Source organism: Lagenorhynchus albirostris, chromosome 2, assembly GCF_949774975.1.
Source record: "Lagenorhynchus albirostris chromosome 2, mLagAlb1.1, whole genome shotgun sequence".
Taxonomy (NCBI): domain Eukaryota; kingdom Metazoa; phylum Chordata; class Mammalia; order Artiodactyla; family Delphinidae; genus Lagenorhynchus; species Lagenorhynchus albirostris.
In genome coordinates this window covers 163,400,093-163,427,173 of record NC_083096.1, presented here as the reverse complement: position 1 = coordinate 163,427,173, position 27,081 = coordinate 163,400,093, and the positions used below count along the sequence as shown (strand labels likewise).

General features: G+C 52.0%; 1 protein-coding gene across 2 annotated transcripts in view; it reads left to right on the top strand.

Moving 5' to 3' along the window:
• Positions 1–27,081, top strand: part of PTPRU (protein tyrosine phosphatase receptor type U) — an 83,473-nt gene that overhangs the window by 40,487 nt on the left and 15,905 nt on the right. For both annotated transcript variants that reach the window (XM_060140802.1, XM_060140801.1), the window contains exons 12-18: positions 2,399–2,672; positions 3,443–3,479; positions 4,271–4,409; positions 11,456–11,613; positions 21,924–22,114; positions 22,817–22,892; positions 23,384–23,460. In XM_060140802.1, coding sequence (XP_059996785.1) covers positions 2,399–2,672; positions 3,443–3,479; positions 4,271–4,409; positions 11,456–11,613; positions 21,924–22,114; positions 22,817–22,892; positions 23,384–23,460 — 952 coding nt within the window. The remainder of the gene's footprint in view (positions 1–2,398; positions 2,673–3,442; positions 3,480–4,270; positions 4,410–11,455; positions 11,614–21,923; positions 22,115–22,816; positions 22,893–23,383; positions 23,461–27,081) is intronic.

Genomic DNA, 27,081 nt, shown 5'->3' with positions numbered 1-27,081 from the left:
GGGTTCAGAGTGTCAGGAGGAAGACATTCTGTGATCCCGGGCAGGCAGAACGCCTGCAGCCACTCCCCTCTAAGGCCGCAGGGTGCCTGGTGGTGACTGTCATGAGATCTGTGGACAACATCCAGCCTGGAGAGGGGACTGTTCAGGCCTCTGCAGAGGGCCTCCTTCTGACACCTTGGAGAAGTGAACTCTGGGGGCCTTATTTTTCCCAGCATTTTCCCTGGAGGATCCCATCCAGGGAGACACAGAGATGGGCTTTCTGGAAGGCTAGTGCAGCCAGCCAGATGGGGCCATCTCTCTGGAGTGGCCAAGAGCTTGGCCTCCTCACTTCTTTGCAGAGAAAGCTGATGCCATAGTGGCTGTTTCTGTTGGGGAGAAGGTGCTGGAGACAAGATGTGTGAGTGTGTGTGTGTGTGTGTGTGCGTGTGTGCACGTGTAGTGAAGACATGTGACGTGTGTGTGATGTGTGAGTGTGTATGTGAAAGAGAGTGAGCGTGTTTGTGGAATGTGTGCACATACTTCCTGTCAGCCAGACATCGTGTTAGGGACTTTACCTGCATGAGTCATGTTATCCTCGTGGCAGCCTGTGGAGTGGGTATTAGTACCCTTATTTTACATATCAGGAAACAGGCTCAGAGAGCCTGAATAATGAGCCCCCATGGCCACAGAGCTGGTAAACGATAGCGCTGGGATTTGGAAGCCAGGTTTGTCTGCAAAGCCTGTACCTTTCCTTGAAGTCACAGAGCCTCCCTGCCCCTCAGGTCCACCTCCTCCTACCATAAAGTTTCATGCACTGGGAGAGGGTGACAGCCTGCATTTGGGCATGGGAGTGTCCTCTTAAGCCCCCCAAGAAGGCAGTGGGTTTCCCAGGTGCCCTTGACACCCCTTCATTTCCTCACTCCTCCCCCCCTTCCACTCTTTTCTCCTGCTTTGGCTCCCCTGTATTTGCCACTGCAAAGCCTGCCCTGGGCTGATTCCCAGACCCCAGGAAAAAGTCTGGGCATCTCAGGGGCATTTGGCATTTTGCAGGAGCCTCAGGGCCCTGTTGCCTCTGAATCTGGGAGGAGTTGGGAAACCAGCATCACCTTCTCCTTTCCTTTTCCCTTGGGGGATCCTGTGAGCAGGCCTGGTCAGCGTCTCTCACGGATGATGATGGCAGGGCTGGGTCTGGGCGAGGCGTGGACCATGTGCGGGGGAGAGGCCTGATGGCTGTGCAACCTCAGGCACGTCCCTTCACCCCTCTGAGCCTCCCTTAGGTGCATCATGGGTATCATCCCAGATCAAGATGTGCTTCGTTCATGGCTAATGATTATTATCATCTCCTGGTGGGACTTCGGGCCAGGAGAGGCCTCACATCAGCCTGGGAAATGGAGGGTTGAGAAGGGCCTGGGCTGGTTAGTGATGGAATGAACCTGTCTGGCCCAAATCCCAGGGTGCTGGGGGTGATTCCCTCCCAACTTGGAAGCTCAAAAGAAATAGCTGGAGAGCAAGGAAAAGGCATTTCTACTTTGCCAGAGTGCAGGCTGTCAGTATGGGGTATCCCGTGCCAAGACGTGACCGAGGCTGGGACTGGAAATATTTAAATTTGTCAGCATTCATTTATTTACTCTTGGCTCTGTTCCACAGAGGATTTGGAGGAGTTCACAGCAAGGCCATTCAGTAAAGTGATGAAAATAAATAGAAACACACAAGTCGGGATCAGGAGACACAAATCAGAGGGAATACAGACCAGGGAACACAAATCAGCCATCAGGACCGGGAGATGGCAGGCTCAGAGTTGCAGTCTCGAGGCTGCCTCCGGGTTGGGAGGGTACTCGAGATGTAGGGTTAGTGTGACCTCGTTTGCCTGCTAAGTGACCAGCTCCCCCACTGGAGGGCAGTTCCAGGAAGCCTACATCCCCCAAGTGCCCGGCACAGGGCCCATGTCTGAGCTTAGTAAACACTTTCTGGATGAGTGAATGCATCATGTCTTACTCGAATTTATTGTGGCCTAGAGGGACCTGTCAGGAACCTGGTTGGAGCCTGAGGCTTGGGGTTCCCAGGCCCTGGAGGACTCATTGAGGAGTCAGGGTGGGGCTTTAGGGCTTGGTTCCCTTAAGCAGGGCTCACATTCTTTCAGCCTTAGTTACAGTAATAACAGCTGACAGGCACTGGCTGCTTGCTAAACTTGCCTCCTTCCTCACCTCTACCTTATGTAACAGTCCTGTAATCACTCCCATTTTACAGAGGAGGAAACTGAGGCCCAGGGAGCTTAAGTGACTTGCCCAGCTAGTAAGAGGCAGAGCTGAGATGAGCCCTCTCCTGGGCCTGACCCCAAAGCCCAGGCCCTTAGCCACCAGATGGCTCTCCCTGTTCTCTGGCAACCGTGACCACTGCGCTTCCCCCCCCCCATGGCCAGTGTGTACCAGGTTATTGTGGAGGAGGAGCGGCCGCGGAGACTCCGGCGGGAGCCAGGCGGCCAGGACTGCTTCCCAGTGCCGCTGACCTTCGATGCGGCGCTGGCCCGAGGCCTGGTGCACTACTTCGGGGCCGAATTGGCGGCCAGCAGTCTGCCTGAGGCCATGCCCTTCACCGTGGGTGACAACCATACCTATCGTGGCTTCTGGAACCCACCGCTTGAGCCCAGGAAGGCCTACCTCATCTACTTCCAGGCAACAAGCCACCTGAAGGGGGTGAGGGGCCGGCCGGGGTGGTGGCGGGGCCGGCTGGGGGGCAGGATTGGTGACACCTTGGAGCAGGCTGCTACAGAGGCCAGAGACCCACCCCCCACCAGGCCCTACCCCCGTCCTGATCCCGCCCCCGCTGATGAGCCTTGCCCTCCGATAGCTCCTCCCACTCCCAGCCCCGCCCACTCACCTGAGCCCCTCCCTCCTAACCCCAGCCAGCTTCTCTCCAGCAGTACCCCCTTCTTGAACCGTTTTTCCCCAGACTCTTTTCTATCCAAGCTCCCAGCCTGGTCCCTGCTCCTGGTCTTCTATCTCAGGCTCCTCTCTCTCCGGAGGGGGTCCATCTCAGGTTCCCACTTTCACCAGAGCTTGAGGAGGCCTGGGACCCGCCTCCTCCCTGAAGCCCCGCCCTTCTCCAGGCTCCTCCCTCCTCGGGTCGCTCTTTCCCAGGCCGCCCCCTCCTAAGGAGACCCCTGGATCTAGGCCCCACCCTCTTTCTGAGCGCCTCCCCCAACCAGCCCTCTTCCCTTGCTGTTTCTTTCTGTTTCCACCCGTCTCATCCCCCTTTCCTAAGGCATTACCCTATTGCAGGCTCCTTCCCTCTTGGCCCCTCCCTCCCTGATTCCCCCCAGACCCTCTTGCCAGGTCGGGTGTCTTTAGTAACGGTCCACGCCAGAAAAGCCCTGACCAGGCCCAAGACACGCTGTCTAAGATTCCCTCTGGGGAGGGTCAGGTCTTGACTTCAGCGGTGCTGAGACCCCCATCTGTGCCTCCAGGAGACCCGGCTGAATTGCATCCGCATTGCCAGGAAAGGTAAGTCCCCCTGGGTTCAGTCCTTCAGTAGCGGGTTTCTTACTTGCTGGGCTCTGGGGAGGTGGACCCTGGGTTCCCAGGCCTGTGGGAGCAGAGGAGGGTGGTCCGGCAGGCTTGGGGGTCAGGAAACATCTCCCTTTCTTGCTCCCTATGTGCCCCACCTCAAGGTCTCCTTCTTCCAGACTGGGCAGTAGGGACAAACCCTCATCCTGCCATGGTCACAGAAGGGGCCTTGGCAGGGGCCTGGAGGAGGGTGAGCCATTATGGTCGGGCCACGGGGGTGGTGGGTACTGGACACTGAGGTCTGTATCTTCCCCCTTTCCTATGGTGGGGAGAAGTGGGGACAGCGTGGACCCTGTGGTGTAGGGATTGTCCCTGCTCCCAGATGGGGAATGTGGTTGGTTCCCCATCCTGAGATGCCCTAAACATGCCCTGGGTACATAGTTCTCTCCCCCCATTGCCTCCCAGGAGGGCAAAAAGGTGGGGTCTGAAGGCCCCACACATCCTCCATCTCCCGTCCACTGAAGGACGGGGAGGATTTGAGGAGGCAGAGAGGTGAAGGGAGCTAATATCCCTGATAGGGGCACAGGGCACGTAAAGCCTCTGCCACGGGAATGCGGAAGGTGTGAGGGATGATGAGGAGATGGGTTTGATTGAAAGGTGGGACATGTGCTGAGGATGAGGGGCAGATGTTTATTCCTTGGGGCTTAAGGTGGTCCGGGTTTATTCCTTGGGGCTTAAGGTGGTCCTGATCTCCCCTCTGATCCTTTGTTCTGCTTTGTTCTTCCCAGCTGCCTGCAAGGAAAGCAAACAGCCCCTGGAGGTGTCCCAGAGGTCGGAGGAGATGGGGCTCATCCTGGGCATCTGTGCAGGGGGACTTGCCGTCCTCATCCTCCTCCTGGGGGCCATTATTATTATCATCCGAAAGGGGTGAGTGAGGCCGGTGCCCTGGCCCACCCTAGGCTTCTCTCCGTCAGAGGCCTGGTGAGCAGAGAGGAGGCTGGGGGCTGGTCAGGCAGTCGCCTGGCGGGTGTGTGGAGGGCTGCCAGCCTGGGCATCAGGCCTGTGGATGGACCCAAGCCGGGTTGGGGGAAGTCCGAGACTCTGCAAATGGAGTTGCCCTAGAGTGGCTTGGCTGGAGCCCAGTTCTAGCTGGTGCCGGGTGCCACTGTCCAGGCAAGGGCACTCACTGCCGGCTGCCAAGGAGCCGTGCTGGGCGTGGGCACCGCCCTCCTGTGCCTGCTGGGCTGTTCCGATGGGGATGGTGTGGAGGTAACCTGACTTGGAATCCTCAGCCCCTCGAAGGTCTTCGGCTCTCTTGTCTGCCCTAAGCACGGGGTTGTGGTGTCGATCCTGAGGTGGGGGCAGGGCTCACTCCACTTCAAAGCAAGGACCCTCTGCGCTTCCCAGGCCCCACCTTCTCTTGGGCTCTGCTTGCCCTGGACTCTGTTACTGTTGATCCTTGAGGAGTCCTCCTGGGCCCATGACTCAGAGGAGACCTCCTTCCTGCCTGTGCCATCTCCTGGGCCTCAAAGGTCCAGTCCTTGTGTTTGTGAGGGATGCATTTTCCCAGTGCATTTTGCAGTGGGCAGAGTGAATCCCATCATATCTTAGAATCCAGAATTTACAATTTTGGAGTTTTAGAAATCCAGGATTTGAGATTCTGAGAATCTCAGAATTTAGAATTACAGAGGCTCAGAGCCCAGAAACTGAGGGCTGCCATGTAGCTCAAGGACGTCTAGTCTAGTGGTTTTCCAGTCTTTCAAAAGCAGCAGAACCCATCTTCAAAACACCAAATAAACCTCTCCTGGGAGCTCAGTATATGGAGCAGCTGAAGGCTGAGCCTCGGGTTGGAGCAGGTGGGAGCTTCTGAGACCCCTTTGCCCTCCCTCCCCACCCCACCGCATTCCCCGCCAGGCAGCCCCAGGACACTGTGGTTCAAGCCCCTAATTGAGGGATGGAGATGCTGAGGCCCAGAAGGGACATGGACCTGCCCAAGGTCACCCAGGGAGCCAGAGGCAGAGCCTGCTCCACCTTCTCCCCGCCTGGGCTCTGCCTTTTGTAGCCCTTGCTGCTGCCAGGCTGGGCACACATGGGTGTGTTGGCTCTGGGTCTCTGGGATGCCAGGAGCAGATAAGCGGGATCCAGGGAGATGAGGGAGAACTGGCCAGGGCCCCCTTGCCTGAGGCCAGGCAATGATAGGAGAAAAACTCTCCCAGAGAGTCTGGGGTTGGGGCATGCCACCGATGGGGTGGCGTGGGGATGTCCAGTCCAGAATGCTGGGCTCTGATTTTTCCCTTCCCGTAGTCCCTGTACAGATTCCTGAGACAAAATATTTTAAACTATCATTTAATGAATATTACTCTGTGCCAGGAGTTCTATACACATCAGCCATTAGAACAGGAGTTATTGAGCACCTCTGGGACTCAGAATACATCAGAGAACTTTTCCTTGTTGGATCCTGGCCCACGAAGCAGCTCTAAGTCCCTTAGACAGGTCAGGAAGCTATCATTCAGCGACTTGGCCATGTCACTTGGCTAAGTGGCAGGTCCTGACTGAACCCAGGCCTGACTGCAAAGCCCATCCTCCTCACGGCTGGGCACGTGAAGGGCCTCACCGCAGCGGGCACACAGTAGGTTCCTGTAAGTGGCAAGGCCCTGGGGGCTGGGTAGTGGTGCAGATAGGGAGGGCTGTAAGGGAGGGGTCAGATCTTGGGGGTTGCAGGTGGTATTTGAGGCTCTAGAAGTTTACCCTCAAGGGAAGATTGGCAATGTAGGGGATGTTACCCACCCCTGCAGAGAGAGCGCCAGGCTCAGGAGAGGATGGGTCAGAGATGCTGCCAGAGCCTCACTAGGAAACCCTCCACTTTATGCAGCTGCTACTGGAAGCCTCTAGGATCCACCCCATCCCCCCACCCCCTGCCCCTCCTTAGGTCCTCTAAAAGCCATTCGGTCCCATTCTGTAGCACCTCGCTGCATCCCCCGACTCCTGCCCGACCTTCAGGGTCCACTGTGCTCCTGAGGGCTCCCCTAGTCTGCATTGTGGGGCGCCATGGGACAGAGCAGCTCTGGCAGGGATGGGGGTGTTCAGATGTAATGGACAGATTAGGAGGTTGCGGAGGGAGGGCAGCTCCCAATTAGCCCCCGTGTACCCTGGTCCGCCCTGCGGACAGTGAGGCTGGATGCACCTGCCCTGGGGAACTTGGGGGTGCCCCTGGCCGGTTGGATCCCTTGGTTCCGCTTCCAGAGACCCTCCCCGCATCCCTTTGCAGCCCTCCCCGCCCCGCCCCCCGCAACCCCCGGCACTTCATTCACGGCTTGCAGCGCTTTGCTCAGTATTTCTCTTCCCTGCTGGACTGAGAGCTTGCATGGGGGTGGAGGAAGTTCTGTCTTGTTGCTGTGTGTCCCCAGGGTCTGGCCCAGGGGACTTGGGTCCTCCTGAACCGCCCCCGCCAACCCAGCAGGAGGAGGGGGCAGGGAAGGGCTGAGCGCGTGCTGCCGTGGGGAGATTATTATTAACCTCACTTGTTTAGAGGAGGAAATGGAAGCTCATAAAGGTGGAGTTCTTTTATTTATTTTTCCTCATTTACTGATTACTCAATTCAATAAAATATCTCGGGAATATAATGTGCTGGGCACTGTCCTGGGCCCTGGGGATCCAGTGGTGGCAAACGCGACCAAGATGCTGTCCTCCTGTGCTTTGTGATTATAAGCAGGGGGCCTGGCATTAAACTAGAAAAAGCACAAATGCGTAATTACAAATTGTGAAAAGACCAGGGTGTCGGGGTGGGGGGCAGAGAGAGGGTAAAGGGGGATGTAATGTAGTTGGTGACTGTGGGGGACTCCTTAGGGAAGGCTCTTTTAAAGTCATGATATTTCAGCTGATACCAGAAGAACACCACTCCTTCAGCCCCTCCCCCCTCCCCTCAGGGCCTCTGTGAACAGCTCAGGGCCCTGGACCCCTCCTCTGTCCCTGGGGTGGGTGACATGCTGTGTGACCTCGAGCCAATCTCCTGCCCTGGCTGGGCCTCAGTCTTCCCCTCCGCTCTCCTTCCCTTCCCTCCCCCATGATGGGTGACGTGGGGCGGGTGAGTGGAGGACCCTGGAGGGGGCCTGGACGGGGCCGCAGGGGGAGCTGGCTCTGGGGGCAGGGTCCTGGGCCTGCTCTGGACTCTCGCTGACCCCCAAGAGCCCCAGGCAGACCGTGACTCTCCAGGACTGGCTTCCCCACCTGGGAGCTGGGAATCAGACCTGCCCCCACTCCTCGCTGCTGGTACCTGGCGGTCAGGTCAGGGCTCTTGAGCCCCCTGTGCTCTGGGTGCCCGTGAGGGGGTGACCCGGCTCCTTTCATGGACCCCACACCCAGGGTCAGTCTGGGTGGGTGACGAGGCCGCAGTGTCCCCTGCCCTGGCCACTTGTTCCCTCCCAGGCACAGGTGCGTGCAGAGGGCTGTCCCGTCAGGGGCAGAGGGACCTGCAGGGGTGGGCGGCACGGGGACCACAGTGGGGACTGTCTGCAGGGGAGAGTGCGGCAGTTACCTTGAGTGTGTGAGTGGGGGTGTCCGTGTGTGTGAGCGCAGGCGTCTGTGTGTGAGCGTGTGTTTGTGTATGTACCTGTGTGTGTCAGTGTGTGTGTTTGAATACATGTGTACGAGTGTCTGCATGTGTGTAAATATCTGTGTTTGTAAGTGCATGAGTGTGTCATTGTGTTTCTATGTATGAGCGTGTGTATCCAGATGAGTGTGTCTGCATATGTGAGCGTGCAGTGCGTTTCTCTTTGTGAACGCATGTGTGTATGACTGTGTGTGAAAGCTCTGCTTCCCTCCAGGCCCTTTCCCCACCTCCTTCTCACTCCAGCAGTGGGCTTGGGGAAGGTTCTAGAAGGGACCTTGGGTCCTGGTCCTCAGAGACTGAGCCCGGCCAGCCCTTGGGTCAAGGAAGGCCCTTCTGACCTGTCGGTTCCCGGCCAACCCCGTCCCCGGCACGGAAAGCACCAGGCCCCTCCCTGCTGGGGGTGCTGCCCTGGGCCCGGCCTGGGGAAGGACCGTGGCCCACCTGTGCTGTTCTCTTTGCACGCTGCCAGGAGAGACCACTATGCCTACTCCTACTACCCGTAAGTAGCGCACCTGCCTCAGAGCCCCGCCCCTCCTGGGGAGCCCCTGCCCCCACCCCGGCCTGGCCTGGCATCAGCCCCTCCTCCACGGCCACCCTGTCTCTGAGCTTCCCTCCTCTGCTCTGTCTCTCCTCTCCCTGTTGTCCTCCTGCGTGGAGGTCAGGAGAGCTGGCTTTGTGGTCAGAGTCTCAGGTTCAGACCTGGCTCTGCTGAGCCACCCCAGGCAAGTCACTCGACCTCCCTGAGCCTCTGTGTCCTCTCGCCCCCGAGGCAGCCCCTTGTGTCTTGAGCCACTCCTGCTGGGTGGGACCTCCTGACGTCAGACCGCAGTCCGCGTCCAGGAAGGTCCTCACCCGGGTCCCACTCTGGATCCACAGCTCTGTGCATGTGTGTGGGGCAGACAGATGGCAGCTCTCCACACGGTGCACGCCGCTCCCAGGGTGCCACCAGCCCTTCTCCAGCTGGTGACCCCAGCTCCTCAGACCCACCATTTCCTGGGCACCTCCCCTGGGCTCAGTTCTTCACACAGAATTCGCACAACAACCCTGAGAAGAGGCACTGTGATCACCCCATTTTACTGATGAGGAAACTGAGGCTCAGGGAGGTTAAGGGACTCCTCAGAGGCCACAGGACAGGCAGAGCTGGGGTTACAACCCAGGCCCCGTCGGACTCCACGGTCTGTCCATGCTGCTCTGTTTCCTGCCTCTGTGATCGCTGACCCTGCAAGCCTTCCAGAACATTCCCCTTACCTGTGCTTGTCCCTGCCTTGCACAGCAGGCTCAGGTGGCCCAGGGCCAGCCCAGAGGATGGTGGTCTCTCACCTCCTCCCTGGACCCTCTTCTTGCATCGAAGTCACCCACCATCACACTGGCTTTTCCAGCAACCACACCCCCATCAACTCACGTGGAGCCTCCAGCTCGGCTTTTCCAGGAGCTGCTGACAAGGCAGCTCGCCCTCCCTCTCTACTTTGCAGCTAATTTTGAACCTAATGCAGAACTTTTCCAAGTGTCCATGTTACGTGGCATCTGCTTGATCTCACCCTGAGATGGGCTGGAGGCCTCAGTGCGAGGTGTCCCTCCTGGCTGTGTCTGTGGAGCTGGTTGGTTGGTGTTTCAGGTTCTTCTTCCAAGTGGACCAGGAGGTCTGGGTGGGACCAGAGCCCTGGGGTACACCCCTGCAGACCTTCTAGGCCGGTATCCATGGTGACAGGCCCTCCTTGGGCACCATTGTTCAGCCAGCTTGACGGGCTGTCCTCTGTCTTCCCTGTGGTTGCTGGTGTCTGACCTGTCCCTCCCTCCGTCTCCTTCCCTCTCTCTCTCCCCTTGTCATTGTCCCTTTACTCTCCTCCTCCTCTGTCAGTCCTCTTGCCTCTTCTCCCTCCTCACCTCCCTTCCTCCTCCACCTTCTCTCTTATGTTGATGGTCAAGGTCACAGCCACAGAGGCTTCTTCTCACCTGCCCCCAAAGGGGTCTTTGGCTCTGCCCTGGGCCACAGTGAGGGTGATGCCCAGAGCCCGCGGGTGGGGCTGGGAGCTGGAGGCCTGGGCCTGCTGAGCCATCTCTTGTCCAGACTGGGAAGGCCGCACCCACCGCAGTGCACGGCAGCACTGGTCCCCAGCGTGGACACAGAGCCATCTTAGCACAGGAAGGACGTCGAGGTCCTGGCAGGAGGGGCACCCAGAGGTCATCCTGTCCCCCTTGGGCCCCAGGCGGCTCTTGAGCCAGGAGGGGCTGAGTGGAGTTTGCCTGTTTGTCTGGGGGAATCCCTGCACTGGCCTCTTCATCTCCATGGATGACCAGTGTCCCTGAGCCCGCGTGACCCGGAAGTCCTCTCTCAGGTCTGCCCCACACCCTGCACGCTGTAGGGCCTAGAGGTGAACGGCTCTCTCGTCCCGAGCCTTCCCTGTGATTGGGCCCTGGCTCTTCTCCAGTCTCAGCGCAGGTCCCAAGTCCTTTCCCTTTGCCTGCTGCGCAGCCCCTCGGTCTTGGAGCTGTGGCCCTTGCCTCCCCACCCCGTCCTCCCTCCCACTTTCCTCCGAGTTCCCTGGGGTCACAAACGGCCATCCTCATCTGTAAAGCTGGGCTGCAGGCCTGGGCTGTGTGGCCCGTGCCCAGGGGCTCTCCAGAAGCTCTGCCCTCTCGGGAGGGGCCGGGGCCTCTCGCCTTCTCTCTCTGCTGCTTCCGGTGGCTGGATGGACTGGTGGGCAGTGATGGGAATAGGGACCCTGCGTGGATTTCTTTACAAGTCTGGTGTGGCCTGTGGTGCAACCATCCTGGGGGTTCTGGGGGGTAAGAAGAAGTCATGGTTGGAGTCATTCTGCGCCCAGTGAAAACTTATGAGACCGACCGAGTACTAGCCAGACTCTGCCATGAAGCAGTGTAGTCCAACCCCACTGCAGGAGGAAGAGTTCCCAGGGCAGCTGTGTGGTGAGGACGGAGGAAGGAAGGTTACCTACGGGCCTTGCTGGGGCTGGAGCTGGGGCAGGCGTCTGCCTTGTTTGGGGTGCAGTGACCGTCTGCCGGGCCACCAGAATAGTCACCTGGAGTGACTTTCCTCCCCTTTCCCGAGCCCTCGGGGCCAGTGAGAGTTAGGAGGCGGGTCCCAGCCTGAGGCCACTGGTGTTCCATCCCTTGCTGTCAGCAGAGGTCCCCAGGACAGGGACCCTGCCCAGCCCCTCTTGGGGGAGGCAGCAGCTCACCGGGTCTGGTAAGCAAAGGATGGAGGCAGAGCCCCCTCAGCATCCAGAGATGCTTCTAGACTGGCTCCTGGCCTCAAGGCCCCCTGACTGCCAGACTTCCCCATCCACCTCTGGCTGCTGTCCTGCCCAGCTGAGCACCCATGTCTCCCATCAACCTTCCTCTGCAGGAAGCCAGTGAACATGACCAAGGCCACGGTCAACTACCGCCAGGAGAAGACCCACATGATGAGTGCCGTGGACCGGAGCTTCACGGACCAGAGCACCTTGCAGGAGGATGAGCGGCTGGGCCTCTCCTTCATGGACGGCCATGGCTACAGCCCCCGGGGTGAGTGCCCGGCCCTTCCTCGTGGCCCCCAGGCACTCCTCCCCCAGACTTCTGAGCCAACAGCCCAGAGCCCCACATCAGATGATTCTGTAACACCCCGAACCAACAGTACTAAGCATCCTGCTGGGTACCAGCACCGGCCCTGGGAACACAGAGAAGGCACAGGTATTATCTTTGTACTGGAGGAGCTTTAGGAAAGTTGAGGACTTAGACACAGATTCATCCAAGAGGAGTGCGAGTTCACAAGTTAATCGTGGGAAGAGTTCTGGGGACTCAGAGGAGGGAGCGCTGCTGTGGGATCAGAAGAGTCTCTTTCCTGCTGTGTGAGAGGAAGTGCTTGGGAGTCAGACCTCACTTTGCATCTCAGATCCCCTTAGGTGCATGACCTGGGGCAAGTGGCTTAATCTCTCTGGATGTCTGCTTCCTCATGTATAAAATGAGGGTAAAGATAATCTCTGCTGGTAGGGCTGCTGGAAGACTAAATAAGAGAATGTGTGCACATCATTTAGTGCTGTACCTGGCCTGCAGGGAGAGTATAGTGAGTCAGCTGTATATGCTAGGAACTCGTCATAAATTGCTTCATCACGTGTCTTTTTATTCTACTTAGTGCTGATTTGGACAAAAAATAACAGTTATGAAAATCATAAAGTCATAATAATACACCAAACACCGGTGAACCCCGCTGGTGAATTTGAACGTCATCTGGGTGCCCCTTCCATATCCCCTACCTCCCTCTTACGTGTAAATATTCCCCTGAAATTTATGTTTATAACTTTCTTGCCTTTTTGGGAGTAATTTTACCATATGTGCATGTGTCCCCAAACAGTGCATTATATAATTTTGCTCGTTTTCGAGCTTGATAGAAATGAAATTGCTCTCTATTTTTCAACACAACACCATGTTTCCAGTATTTACCCAGGTGGAAGTTTTGCTGTAGTTCATTTATTTTCTCTGATGTATAGCTTTCCACTGTATGAATATATCACAATTTATTTCTTCATTCTGGCATCCATAGGCATTTGATTTGTTCCTAGTTTTCTTGTTATTACAGACGAGGCTGCTGTGAACATTCTTAAATGGATCTCCAGATGCACCTGCACAGCAGATTCTGGAAGTAGAACTGCTGGATTATAAAGTATGTACTTGTGCTGCTTTATAAAACAGCGTCAAATTGTTTTCCAAAGTGTCTTTGCCTGTGTTCACTCCTAGCAGCAGGGTGTAAGTTTCCATTGCTCCACATCAAGATCAAAATTTGCCAGGCTTCTTCACTTTTGTCAAACTAGTTTGTATAAGATGGTAATTCTCTATAGTCTTAATTTACATTTCTCTGATTACTAGCGAGGTTGAATATATTTGCAAATCATCATTGGCCATTCAGGTTTCTTCTTCCATAAAATGCCTGTTCATGTCTTTTACCTAATTTTCTGTTCGGTTTTCTGTTGCTATCTTAGTGGTTTTTAGGAGTTCTTTATATATTTGGGATGAGACTCATTTGTCCCTTATGAATTGCAAATATCTTCTCCCAATTTGTGGCTCATCTTTGCAGGTTATTTATAGTATCTTTGGATGAACAGATTTTTATTTCAATTCAGTCAAGTTCATCAATCTTTTCCTTTTTGATTTCTATTTTTTGTGCTTGCTTAAAGAATTCTTCCTTATGTAAGGTCGTAAGATATTTTTTACTTTTTTCTAAAACTTTTAATATTTTGCATTTCACATTTAAATCTTTATCCATCTGTAGTTGATTTTTGTATGTGATATGAATTAAGGATTTTATTTTTTCTATAGGGAAAACCAACTGTCCCAGAATGGGGTATTATGGTTCATATTTTCACCACTGATTTGCAGTGCCACCCTTATCATATGTCACATTCCCATACATATACGGATTGTGTTTTGGCTCCCTATTCTCTTTCATCGGCCCGTTTGGTGATTCCTGTACCAATAGCAAACTAGCTATCTAGGTCTTGATTTTTGACACGTCAAGCCCTCCCGACTTAGTTCTTCATCAAGGGTGTCTTGGCTCTATTTGCGCTCATTCTCTTTCTTACAGATTTTAGAATCATCTTTGCAAGTTCCTTGGAAAACCTTGTTGGATGAATTTGCTTTGACTCTTTGGATCAGTTTTCATTTTGTAAAACTGAAACTCTGTATCCATTAAACGCCCCTTTCCCTACCTTCTCAGCCCCTGGCAACCGCCATTCTACTTTCTGTCTCTATGACTTTGATTACTCTATCTCATATTAAGTGGAATCATACGGTACTTGTCTTTAGGGACTGGCTTATTTCCATTAGCATAATGTACTCAAGGTTCATCCATGTTGTAGCATCTTTCAGAATTGACTTTGTTTTCTTAAGTGTTTTTTAAAATTGCTTTTTACAAAATATTTTATTTATTTATTAAAAAAAATTTTGGGGCCACGCCGCACAGCATGTGGGATCTTTAGTCCCCCAACCAGGGATCGAATCCGTACCCCCTGCAGTGGAAGCACAGAGTCCTAACCACTGGACCGCCGGGGAATTCCCAGAGTTGCCTTTCTTTTTAAGGCTGAATAATATTTCATTGTATGTATACACATACTTTTCTTATCCGTTTGTCTGTTGATGGACACTTGGGTTGCTTCCATGTTTTAGCTCTTGTGAATAATGCTACTATGAATATGGGTGTATACAAATATCTCTTTGGGGCCCTGCTTTCAATACTTTTGGGTATATACCCAGAAATGGAATTGCTGGATCATATAGTAGTTCTATTTTTAATTTTTCGAGGAACTGCCATACTGCTTTCCACAGTGGATGCACCATTTTACATTCCCACCAATAGTGTACAAGGGTTCCAGGTTTCCCCACATCCTTGCCAGCACTTGTTTTCTGTTCAAGACAGTTTTTTTTATAGCAGCCATCGTAATGGATGTGAGATGGTATCTCATAGTTCTGATTTGCATTTCCCTAATGCTGAATGATGTGATGTTGCGCATCTTTTCATGTGTTTATTGGCCATTTGTGTATTTTATCTGGAGAATTTTTGAATTGGGTTGTTTGTCCTTTTGTTGTTGAGTTTTAGGAGTTCTGTATATATTCTGGATATTAATCCTTATCAGATGAACAATTTACAAATACTTTATCTCATAGTGTGGGTTGCCTTTTTACTCTGCAGATAGTGTCTTTTGATGAACAAATGTTTACGTTTTTTTGTAGTCCATTTTGTCTTTTTTCCTCTTCTGTTGCTTATGCCTTTGGTGTCATAGCCCAGAAATCCTTGCCAAATCTGATGTCATGAAACGTTTGCCCTATGTTTTCTTCTAAGAGTTTTATAGTTTTGGGTCTTACTTTTAGGTCTTTAGTCTTTTTTGAGTTAAGTTTTGTGTATGGTGTTAGATAAGGGTCCAACTTCATTCTTTTGCATATGGATGTCCAGTTTTCCCAGCATAAATGGTATTGATACATTTTTAGAATATCATATTTCTAAGTATTGGTCATATAGAGAAATGCAGTTGATTTTTATATGTATAGATGTTGATCTTATAAACATACACCTTGATAAACTCTTTTTTTTATTGAAGTATAGTTGGTGTAGTTTCAGGTATATAATATAGTGATTTGATATTTTTATAGATTATACACCATACAAAGTTATTACAATATTATTGACTATATTCCCTGTGCTGTATATTATATCCCTGTGACTACTTTATTTTATCACTGATAGCTTGTACCTCTTAATCCTCTTCATCTGTTTTGCCCATCCTCCCACCCGTCTCCCCTCGGGCAGCCACTAATTTGTTCTCCATATCTGTGAGTCTGTTTCTGTTTTGTTATATTTGTCTATTTGTTTGGCTTTTTAGATTCTACACATAAGTGAAAACATACAATATTTGTCTTTCTCTGTCTGATTTATTTCACTAAGCATAATACCCTCCAGGTCCATCCATGTTGTCACAAATGGCAAGATTTCATTCTTTTTTTATGGCTGAGTAATATTCCACTGTGTATGTGTGTATATATATATATATATATACACACCATATCTTCTTTACCTATTCATCTGTCATTGGACACTTAGGTTGCTTCCATATCTTGGCTATTATAAATAGTGCTGCAAAGAACATTGAGGTGCATATCTCTTTTTGAACTAGTGTTTTCATTTTCTTTGGGTAAATATTCAGAAGTGGAATTATTGGGTCATACGGTAGTTCTATTTTAAAGTTTTTGCAGAACCTCTGCACTGTTTTCTATAGTGACTACACCAATTTACATTCCTACCAACAGTGCAGGAGGCTTCCCTTTTCTCCACATCCTCACCAACATTTGTTATTTCTTGCCTTTTTGAGGATGGCTATCCTGATGGGTGTGAGATGATATCTCACTGTGGTTTTGATTTGTATTTCCCTGATGATTAGTGATGTTGAACATCTTTTCATGTGCCTGTTGGCCATCTGCATGTCTTCTTTGGAAAAATGCCTAAGTCTTTAAGGCATTTTGAGTTTATTTTTAAATATGGTATGAGAAAATGGTCTAGTTTCATTATTTTACTTGTAGTTGTCCAGTTTTCCCAGTACCACTTGTTGAAGAGACTGTCTTTTCCCCATTGTATATTCTTGCCTCTTTGTCATAGATTAATAAACTATAGGTATGTAGGTTTATTTCTGGACTCTCTATTCTGTTCCATTGAGCTATATGTCTGCTTTTGTGCCAGTACCATACTGTTTTGATTACTGTAGCTTTGTAGTATAGTTTGAAGTCAGGGTGCTTGATACCTCCAGCTTTGTTCTTCTTTCTCAAATTTCCTTGGCTATTCAGGGTCTAAACTTTCTGATTAATTCTAATTTGTCTGTAGAATCATTCAGATTTCCTGAGTACAAAGGATGTGTGAATATTGACAGTTCTGTTTCTTATTTCTCGTTTCTTATCCTTTTTTTCCTTATCTTTCTGCATGGCACTGGCTGGAACCTCAAACGGAAGTGGTTATAGCAGAAATCATTGTCTTGTTTTCCTGGTTTTAAAAGAAATGCTTCTAACATTAAAACAGCGAGAATGAAGTTTGCCATAGGTTTTTGGAGGAAATGCCTTATCAGATTAACAAAATTTCTTTCAGTTTTTAGTTCGCTAAGAGATTTTATTTTAAATGGGCATTAAACTTAGCAAATGCTTTTTTTTCTGGATTTACTATGATGCCATATTTTTTTCCTTTAGTTTGTTAGTGAGGTGAGTGACATTTTTAGATTTTCTAATGTTAAAATAACCTTCAATTCCTGGGGTAAATTCAACTTGGTCATCATGCATAATTTTTTTTAATGAATTATTGGATTCAGTATAATTATAATACTGTTCAAGATTCTAAAGTTGTATTTCTGAATGGGATTGGCCTATAATTTTTCTTTTTTTATACTGTCTTTGTCTGGTTTCTGGTATCAAGATTCTGTTTGTCTTATAAAATGCATTGAGGGCTTCCCTGGTGGTGCAGTGGTTGGGAGTCTGCCTGCTGATGCAGGGGACGTGGGTTCGTGCCCCGGTCAGGGAGGATCCCACATGCCGCGGGGTGGCTGGGCCCGTGGGTCGTGGCTGCTGGGCCTGCTCATCTGGGGCCTGCGCGTCCGGAGCCTGTGCTCCGCAGTGGGAGAGGCCGCAACGGTGGGAGGCCCGCGTACCGAGAAAAAAAAAAAAAGCATTGAGGGCTCTTCTCTTTTTTCCTTATCATGGGAGATTGGAGTAATTGACTCCTTGAAAGTTTGGTGGAATTCACCTGTGAATTAATCTTTTTTTTTGTTGTTTTCTTTATGGAAACATTTTAAACTTTTAATTCAATCTATTTAAAGGGGTAAAGGACTATTCAAGCTTTCTGTTTTTTTCAAGACACTTTTAGTAAGTTATAGTTGTCTAGGAATGTGTCCATTTCATTTATGTTTTCAAATTCATTGACATGCATTTATGCATCACGTTCTCTTTGTGACCTCCCTCATTAAATTTACACACACAGTAGTAGCTGTTATCAACCCTTCATCTTACAAATGAGGAAACAGAGACCCAGAGAGGAGAATCACTTGTCCAGATCAAGCAGAAGGTGGCAGAGTCAGGATTTAAATTCAGGTCTTTCTGAATTGCAAATTGCTGTTTCTGCTGTATCATGCTGGGACTAGAGGACCGGGTGGGATTTGGACCGGCAGAGATGGGAAGGAAAAGGCAACTGTGCATGAAGAACAGCATGTGTGAATGCATGGAGGCGGGCACAGAGGATGACATGGAGAGGTGTGCTTGGGCTGAAAACTCAAGTGGGTGCTGGGGGGAGTGGGAGGTGAAGGTGGTGCGGGCACATGCCTTGCTGCTGAGTCTTACGGAGAGATGCAGTGAGCCAGGAAACACGGGTTCTGCTCCCAAGGAACTCACTGACTAGTTGGGGAGATGAGATTGACCCAGGGAAGTCCACACTAGGCTAATTGCCAGGGGGTAGTGGGGACAGTGAGTGCTGCCATAGTCTTGAGAAGATACACCTTTGGGCAGGGGAGGTCAGGGTTTCGGCTGAGATGGGTGAGATTTGACTGATGGTGAGGAGGGCGGGGCCCCTGAAGGCAGGATGCAGGACACAGGGAAGGTGTGACGGCTGGGAAGCTCAAGGTGTATTCAGGAGACTGGAGCCCAGTCTCAAGGCTTCTCTCTCTTTCTTTATGCCCCATGCTGGTCTAGCCGCCACTTCCTTCTTTTCTTTCCAAACAGTGGAGGCCAGAGTTTTGTGGTTTAGAACAGAAAGCCATGTTGATTTTGATGTATCCTCAATATGGAAGTTTTAAATAGGGGCTTCCCATGCTGAGTAAATGTTGAGCTGGGATGTTCCCAAGATGTTGGAACGTGCCCCCTTCGACTCTGATCTTGCCTATGAAAACCCTCAAACCCTCTGGGTCCTGTCCATCCGGAGCTCTTGACCTGTGTGGGAACCAGTGGGTTCCGGCCAAATGATTCGTCAAATAAGTGCCCCTTATTTGACACCACAAATGCCCCTTTATCAGGGAGAGGAAAACAGAGAAAGACAACAGGATCCCAGAGTCATTTGGGCCTGGGTTTGAATCCTGATGCTTCCACTTAAGGAGCAGGTAACTTAACCCTTCTGGGCCTCAGTTTCCTTGTTTAATAGGGGGGATAACAATAGCACCTACTTCATAGGGATATTCTAAGGATTGAATGACTTAAGAATCATGCTAGGCATATGAAAGCACTCGGTATGTTAGATATTGTTAGCTATTATTACAGACTGTGTTTCTTTAAAGTTATTTGCTAATTGCAGATAGTGAAGGAAAAATATAATATGCTGCTAGATTGTATAACCGGTGGCCTGTCTTCATCTGAGGGTGGATGGGAATCGGGGAAAGTGCCCATCTTTGAGGAAAGTCTGAGGATCTCCATTTTCAAATGAGGAAACTGAGGTCCAGAGAGGTCAAGCGGCTTGAGTCAGAATTCAAATTCAGGCTTCTCCGACTGCACACCCAGTGTTCTTTCCTCTGGGCCTCAGCCCTCGCCGCAAAACATCAACTGTCCAGTGGTTACTCCCCCAAATTGTCCGACAATCATAATGGAGCTGGAGAGAGCCTGGGAGAGCCCCTGAGTGGTGACCTTGAAGCTGATGGCTGGCTCTTACCTTCCTTCCTCTCTTCCTCCCTTTCAGGGGCTTCCAGCTGTGGGCAAGCTGGTTCTCGGGGTATGTGTGTGTATGGGAGAGGCGGGGTGGGGGGGGCGGAGTGTGTGTGTGTGTGTGTGTGTGTGTGTGTGAGTGTGAGTGAAATCCCATGGTAATTCATGGGTGAGAAGAGCAAGGACCTGTCTTCTCTGGGCCCTAGGAAATGGAGGGTCTTCTTGGCAGCATCATTGTTCATCGTCCTTTGTCTTCTGGTGCTCTTATTTGTAGAACATCTTGTGTTGCTCTTGGGCTCAGCTGGAAGCCGCCCAGCTTTGCTTCTGGCTTCCTGTCTGGACCCCAAGCAAGTGGGATTTTTTGCTTTTCTTCACCCATCGCAAGATGGTTCCATGCCTACTTGTGAGGCTGTATCAGGGCTTCCAACCCTTCAAGATCTCTGGGATGAGCTGTTGGATTCTGCAGCCAGAGAGCTCTCTATGGAGCCGTTGGCATGGTTTCCACGAAGAACACTTAGGACCCCTTCATCTCTGAGTTCTTTGAGCCAGCAGAAATCTTCTTTTCTTGAAACCTTTGTGCTTGTCTTGTGTGCTTGTGGTAGATGGTCTTTAGGATTGTCAGGTCCTGGACCAAGATCCTGCGGTGGAGAAGGACCAAGACAGAAAGGCCACCTCTTGTCAAACAGCTGCCCTGGCTTTCTGGGACTCCAGAGGTTCCTGCCTTTCCTGAAAGCTCCTGATCATGTCAACAGCGCCATCTGCAGGTGCCCATGTGCCAGGCACTGGGCTGGGCGCTTCATACACATTATCTTATTGAATATTTACATCATCATCTTGGAGAGTAACAGTTTTAATCTTCATTTGTCATATGAAAAGGGAAATTTCTGGAGAGTAATTAACGTCCCCAAGGTCACATGCAGAGTTGGGATTTGATCTGAGGCCTGTCTGACTTCAGAGCGTGTCTCTTAATCACCATATTACACTGTGTTCCCCTGAGGATGTTTCATGAAACAAGCTTTCCGTGGTGAAAGAGGGAGGTGAAACATTGCTGTTTTCCTCCATCTCTTGGAGATTTAAAATACACACTAACTTGTTGGAAGCCCTGAGAGGTTTAACAGGGAAAAAAACACCTACTTATTTTTGTTTAAAACAATTTCACAGACTCCTTTAAAACGTGGAACCCCTCCTCATCCTCCTTCTCTTCTTTTTAATGGAATACCGTTGAGTCATCTGGTACAACCAGTATTTTCTGGAACACACCTGGACAACCACTACATTAGGCAAATCTCTCCTCTTTGGATCTCAGTTTCCCTATCTGAAAAACTAAGGGTTTGGGGCATTGGACCACGAATGTGTAACTGGAACATGACTTGCCCTCCAGCTGTAAGCAGCTAGAAATCTGGATAAAATACGTGAAACAGTTGTTTTCAGACATCGGGTACCAGGCATCTCATGACTGTGATTCCCGAGAGAAGAGAAACACATGAGGTGAGCCTTGCCTGGCATCACCTTTCTACTTGGAGGTAGTTTTCAAACCTCAGCACGGGAAGGGGAACCCAAGCTGGGCCTGCAGTCTCCCTGATTTGAAGAGGCAGAGATTGGACTTCGGGGAAGTGGAGCTGCACAGAGGAGGGGGGTGGTGGTGTCCGTCACGGTGCTGCATTCATTCTGTCTGTTAGTCATGACTAGGAATTAGAGGCCAGGCACCAGCCAGAGAAGGCTCCCCAAGGAGGGTCATTTTAGCTGAGACCTGAAGGATGAGTATGAGTTCACCAGGCATAAAGGGGGGAGTGTTTGAAGCAGAGGAAAAGCATGTGTGAAGGCACAGGGCAGGGACGGGGCTGGCATCTAGGCCCCGCTGGGCAGAGATCAGCGGTGAGACACGCGGAGAATGAGCCCCTGCACCTCTCCCAGGCCAGGAGAAGGGAATGAGTGTGTGGGAGTGAGTGTTGGAAGGTGGATGTGGCTGGGCAGGACTGTTTTCTCAATCCCAGGACCTGATCTAAGGACCAGGGTGGGATGTCCTTGGGGATGCTGACCAGGAGAGCCAGGAAGTGGGTGGTCTGGAGGGAGAGGATAGTTTCCTGGGGCACGTGGAGCACTGTGAACCTCTCCGCCTCTTCCCCACGGGCTGAGCCTACGCACAGGCTGACAATGGAAATGCTTACGAAGGAGAAACGCCTCTATTCAGGTGCTTCCCGTTAATCTGCAGAAGGGGTGGCGGCAGCAGCTAATTTCGGGACTTGCTTGTCTTTGAATGGGGGTAATTGCTGGGAGTTGTCAATGTTCCAGATTGTTCCCTGGAAGAGGGGAAGGAAGGAGGGATGTCATGGGCTCTGCTGAGCACTTCCCCCTGCAGGCAGCACGTGAAGTCACAGAGGGGTGGGCCCTGCAGGGGAGCCCAGGAGGGTGAGGGGACCACGGGATCACAGCAGGCAGGGCCGAACCAGAAGGGCCCTGCGAGTTCATATGAAACAATCCCCTCAGTTTACAGATGGGAAAACCGAGATGCAGCAGGGAAGGGGCCACCCAGGGTGGGCCCAGCCAGCTGCTTGGCTCCAGCAAACAGCGCAGGCGTCCTCCACGCTGGCCGTGCTCCCTTCCCTCCCTCGGCCCCCTGAGTCCATCTGGGGTTCCCCAGGCTGGGGCCCGTGTGTATCAGAAACCCCTTTCCCTTTCTCTGACTACAGGAGACCAGCGCAGTGGTGGGGTCACTGAGGCCAGCAGCCTCCTGGGGGGCTCACCGCGGCGTCCGTGTGGCCGGAAGGGCTCCCCGTACCACACGGGGCAGCTGCATCCCGCGGTGCGTGTGGCCGACCTCTTGCAGCACATCAACCAGATGAAGACGGCCGAGGGCTATGGCTTCAAGCAGGAGTATGAGGTGCACGGCCCCAGTCCAGCCAGGACCCCTCGCCAGGGCCTTGCCTGGTTGCTCCTCCCTGTGGACCCTGGCAGCCCTCAGCCCAGCCCTGGATGGACCCATGCTCTGACAGTCCCCAAATTCAACCTAATGTTTTGACCTTGACCTTGATCCTAACCTCAGACTGACCTGGTTTCTAACTCTCATCCTAACCCTGACTTGAAAACTGATCTTGAATCTTATCTCAGTCTCCATCTGGACCCTGCCGGGATCCTTATTCTATTCCTGATATGAACCTGACCACCAACACTGACCCTGACCTCCAACCTAAATCCCAGTCTGACTTTGACCCTGACTCTCATCCTAAGCTCCATTTGGACTCTGACTTGAATCCCATCCTACCTCCATCTGGACTTCATTTGACCCTCACCTTTACCTTCTTCCCAGCTCAAACCTGGATTTGCCCTACACCTGACCCTCATTCTAAAATGTCTCTGAACTCTAACCCTCTTTTCCCCTCTTTTCTCTCTTCCCCCTACACAGCTTGGTATTGAACTTAGTCCCTCACTTACAAAGGAATTTACAGTGACTTTATTTCAGGCCCCAAGTTTAACCCTGAACCTGGCCCTTGTCGTGGTCCCACTCCCATCCTCTTGAGGGGATAGGGCTCTTATGAGAGAGGGGCTTCCCTCCCTCACTAACTACCACTTTCCCTTCTGGCAGAGCTTTTTTGAAGGCTGGGATGCTACAAAGAAGAAAGACAAGGTCAAGGGTGGCCGGCAGGAGCCCATGCCTGCCTGTGAGTCCTGGGGGAGGGCGTGGGGTCTGGGGCCGTGGGTGGGATGGAACAGGAAGCAGCAGAACAGAAGCGTGAGCCGTTTAGTGAGGGCCTGTCTCATGCCAAGCTGTGTGCTGAGCGTCACACTTGTTACCTCACTTTGTCCTTTCAGTAACCCTGTGAAGTGGATGTGGTAGAACCCCCACGTTACAGATAAGGAAACCGAGGCTTGGGAGGTTAAGCCCCCTGCCCAAGGTCACACAGCTCATATACTTGTGTGAGCAGCACAGGACCTCAGGCCTTCTTGATGCTGCAGTGCAGACACTAACCACTGGCCTGCCCTGCCTCCAGCAGTACCAAGGGCCTGCTCGTTGGTCCTGAGCCTCTAGGTTCCCTGGCTGACCTGCCTGTGCCCCACCTCTGGCCTCCAGGAAGCTTCCCCCACTGCCTCAGCTCTGGGCTCCCCACTTCAGCCCCTGCCCACCCCATGGCCACCTGCTCTGTGTTTCCAGATGATCGGCACCGAGTGAAACTGCACCCGATGCTGGGAGACCCTGATGCCGACTACATTAATGCCAACTACATAGACGTGAGTGCCTCGCCCCGTCACCTCTGCTGACCGGCCCTGCCTGCCCCAGGCTCACGGTCCAGGCAGGGCAGGACCTGTCGGGGAACAAATGGGGGTTCGTGTGGCTGGGTTCTGAGTGCCCCCACCTCCTGCAGTCAGTGCCACGGAGCTCAGCCGAGGGGAGGAGAGGGTGGGCGGCAGCTGTCGGGAGGGCTTCCTGCAGGCCAGAGTTGGCCTGAGAGACGGGGGATGGGGATGGTGGAGGGGAGTGTCAGTGAGGCAGCATGGAGGGAAGAGGGCAGACAGCTAGGCCTAGATATGAGGAAGGATCCCCTCTTGGTGAGGGGCCAAGAGCCTGGGGGTGGGATTCTGGTGATACACAGCGAGGCTGAACGCGGACAGGGGCTGCGCTGAAGGCCACGAATGGCAAGGTGAGGAATTTGGCCTTTTCCCTAGGGGCACCAGGGAGTCATTAGAAGTGTTTACCCATGATCAGAGCGGTACTGTAAGAATAATAACTCAGGTTTATTGACCATGTACTGTGTGCCAAGCACTGTGCTAAGCACTTTATACCAAATAATTAACTTTATATAATCCCTACAACCACCCTATGCAGTAGTTAGCATTGTGTGGCCTCACTTAACAGGTGAGGAAACTGGGGCTCAGAGAGGTGAAGCTACTTTTCCCAGGTCACACAGCTAGGGAGTGGTAAAGAAGGGATTCATATCTCAGCCTGTCAGGGTCTCCAAAGCCTTTGCTGCTAACCATGAGACTGTCCTGCCAGCCATAGCAGCAACTGCTCGGGCTGGACCAGAGGGAGGGGCCAGAGACAGGGCAGGCAGCCAGGGGGCCTGAGCTTGAGTGTGAAGGAGAGGTGATGAGTCTGCTCCCCAAGTGTGGATGAGGGTGAGACAGGACAGGCCCAGGAGTCGGACCCTGATCGGACTCCCTGGCCTGCAGCGAGCCAGGTTTGGCAGAGAGTCATTTATTCATTTGTTAGCTATGTTTTGAGCACCTACTGTGTGCCAGGCATTGTGCTGGGCACCAGGGATACAGCAGTGAGCAAGCAGACACAGTCTCTGCTTTCCGTGAACATATAGATTCGAGTTGGGGAGGCACATAAGTGTGCAAGTAAAATAAATTCAGACTGGATGGAAAAGCACAGGCCAGAAAAGAGGAATGACTTCCTCAGCGTCACACAGCAAGGTGGTGGTAGTGCCAGGGTTAGCTGTGGCCGGCTGCATGGAAGCAGAGGGCTTGTGCTGGCCCTGGGTGGCTGGAGAGGGAAGGGAAGGGTGGCCCAGGTAGGAGCGGCATGACCGGCTGGAGGTGGAGGAGGCATGTATCTGGGAGCGGGGGAGTCAGGGACTCTGGAGGTGACCTTTCCTTTCCTTTGTCTTCATTCCCTCCTGGTGGCCAGATGCGCTACCCCGTATTTCCCAGAATTCCTTGCCTTCTTCCCCACCTCCCATCCTCTCCCCTGGCTGGGCTGTGGGGCCGGGCCTGGCCTCGCCTCTCAGACTTGGGCAGTTTTGGTGACAGGGGCCTTGCCTCGGTCTCCTCAAGGTCCTCCTCGGCTTCACCTTGGGCCCCGGCAGGGACCTGCCCCTCCCCCTCTCTTGCCCAGCCCTCGCATCTCTGCTCTGCCGCCCCTGCTGGCATCACCCATTCTGGCCACTCCTGTGCTCCGTCCACCTCCATCTGCCTCTGGCCTAATATCTGTCTCTTTTGCTTTGTACTGTTCCCTCACTGGAATCATTAAGATTCGGATAAACCGTGAAGTAAGTATCTCTCTCCCCATCTCCTCCTCCTCCTGTCTGTCTGACTGGCTATGTCTCAGACTCTCTCACAGTCTCTGGCTGTCTCTCTCTCTGTCTCTGTCCTCCTTCCCCTCCGCCCGTGTGCCCAACACCAACCGTCCACTTCAGGGACCGCCCAGGGCTGAAGATTCGACACGATCCCTGTTTAAACCATTCCCTTCATCTCCTCTGCCCTGAGATGGGCCAGCAGTGTTGGGGTGCCTCCGGGTGCCTCCCCAGGCTCTGTTCTTCACCGGCTCTCACCTCTGTCACCCTTGTCCCGGGCTCCCCATGGCTGATGAATCCTCACTAGCCGCACCTTTTGCAGGCCTGGGAGGGGTGCGATGGGAGGAGCTGCCCTGGGTACCACGTTTCCGCTGCTTGGGGGTCAGGGCCTTCCAGGAAGCAAGGATGGCCCTGGGCAGTCCCCTTAATGCTAGTTTCCCTGGTGTTCAAATCCCTTTGTGATCAGTTTGCTTGAAACTCAACCCTCGCTACTTTGCCCTCAATGTAGCCCTCATTTGAATGTTTTATTTTGGGGGAGCAGTATGGGTATTTTATTTTCAAAAATTGTGCTGTGTTTGGGCCTTTTAAGAATTAAAAAGACCCCAATTAATCTAGCAATCCTCTGATTTGTCTTTTAATACATATTATTTTCGTAATAGTTGATGCCCGATGGGATTGTTTTCTTTTTTGGGTACTTTGTCTGTTTTATCTCCTTTTTTATTTTACAAATATATTTCTTGCTTTTTTTATGATTGCAAAAATACAATTCATCATTAGACTTTCAGACAGCACGGAGATACCTAATATATAAAGTGTAAGGTCCCGGCTGTCGCACCTGCTGGAGATGACAGTTGTCCCAGATGTGCTTCTAGACACCCTCTGCCTTGTTTTGAGTTTGTTTAAACAGTTCATTTGTAAAGTTCCTAAACTTAAGTGGAATATTAGGCCCACAGAAGGCAGTGGACGTACTCAGCCCTAGCGCCCCCCTTAGGAGGTGATGAATATAGGTCGTTGTATCAATACTTTACGTCTCGATCTCCACAAAACACACTACTCATTTAGTTATTGTCAGACTGTTATGAAATGCGCCGAGGAGACTTGGCTTAATTAATCTTCAAATGTCCATTAACAAGAGTGTCATTGGCTGAGCACCTGCTCTGTGCCAGGCACATCATGCCATCCTTACCACACTCTGCAAGGTTGGGACCTGCATTTGGCAGACGAGAAAATTGAGGCTTAGAATTGTTGAGTGGCTGACTCATGGCCCCACGGCTCTCGATCAGCTCAAACCCATCCTGAGCCCTCCACCCTCACACGAGACCCTGGATCTCTCCCTTCGGGGGCATCGGGGTGCCCTGGGGTCTTGCCCACCGTGCAAGTCGTCAGTCTCCCAGCTCCACCCACTCAGAGACGCCAGGGAAGGGTGGGTGTCTGCCACTCAGAGGCGCCAGGGAGGGGTGGGAGCAGGCCCCTAGGACATGCTGATGGCCCAGAGTGTGAAGACCTCTGCTTGCTAATCCTGGTCTCTAAAGTGGGTGTGCTCAAGGTGTCTCCTTATCTTCCTTTAACATCTGATCATTTAAAACTTTTCCATTTCACTGTCCTCTGTGTGATATAATTGTGTAATACATGTATGCAATTCAAAAGTTAATATGCAGGTATTGAAGGCCATCTGTCTAAAACCTTGTTCAGTTGTTTGCTGTATACTGACTAGCAATTGGGCGCTGGCAGTGTGCTGGGCACTGGAGGGCCAGAGATGGATGAATCAGAAGAGACCCTGGCTCTCTCACGTGAGATTCTCAGGCAGACCGGTTTTAGGTGGAGTAGCTTGTTCCCA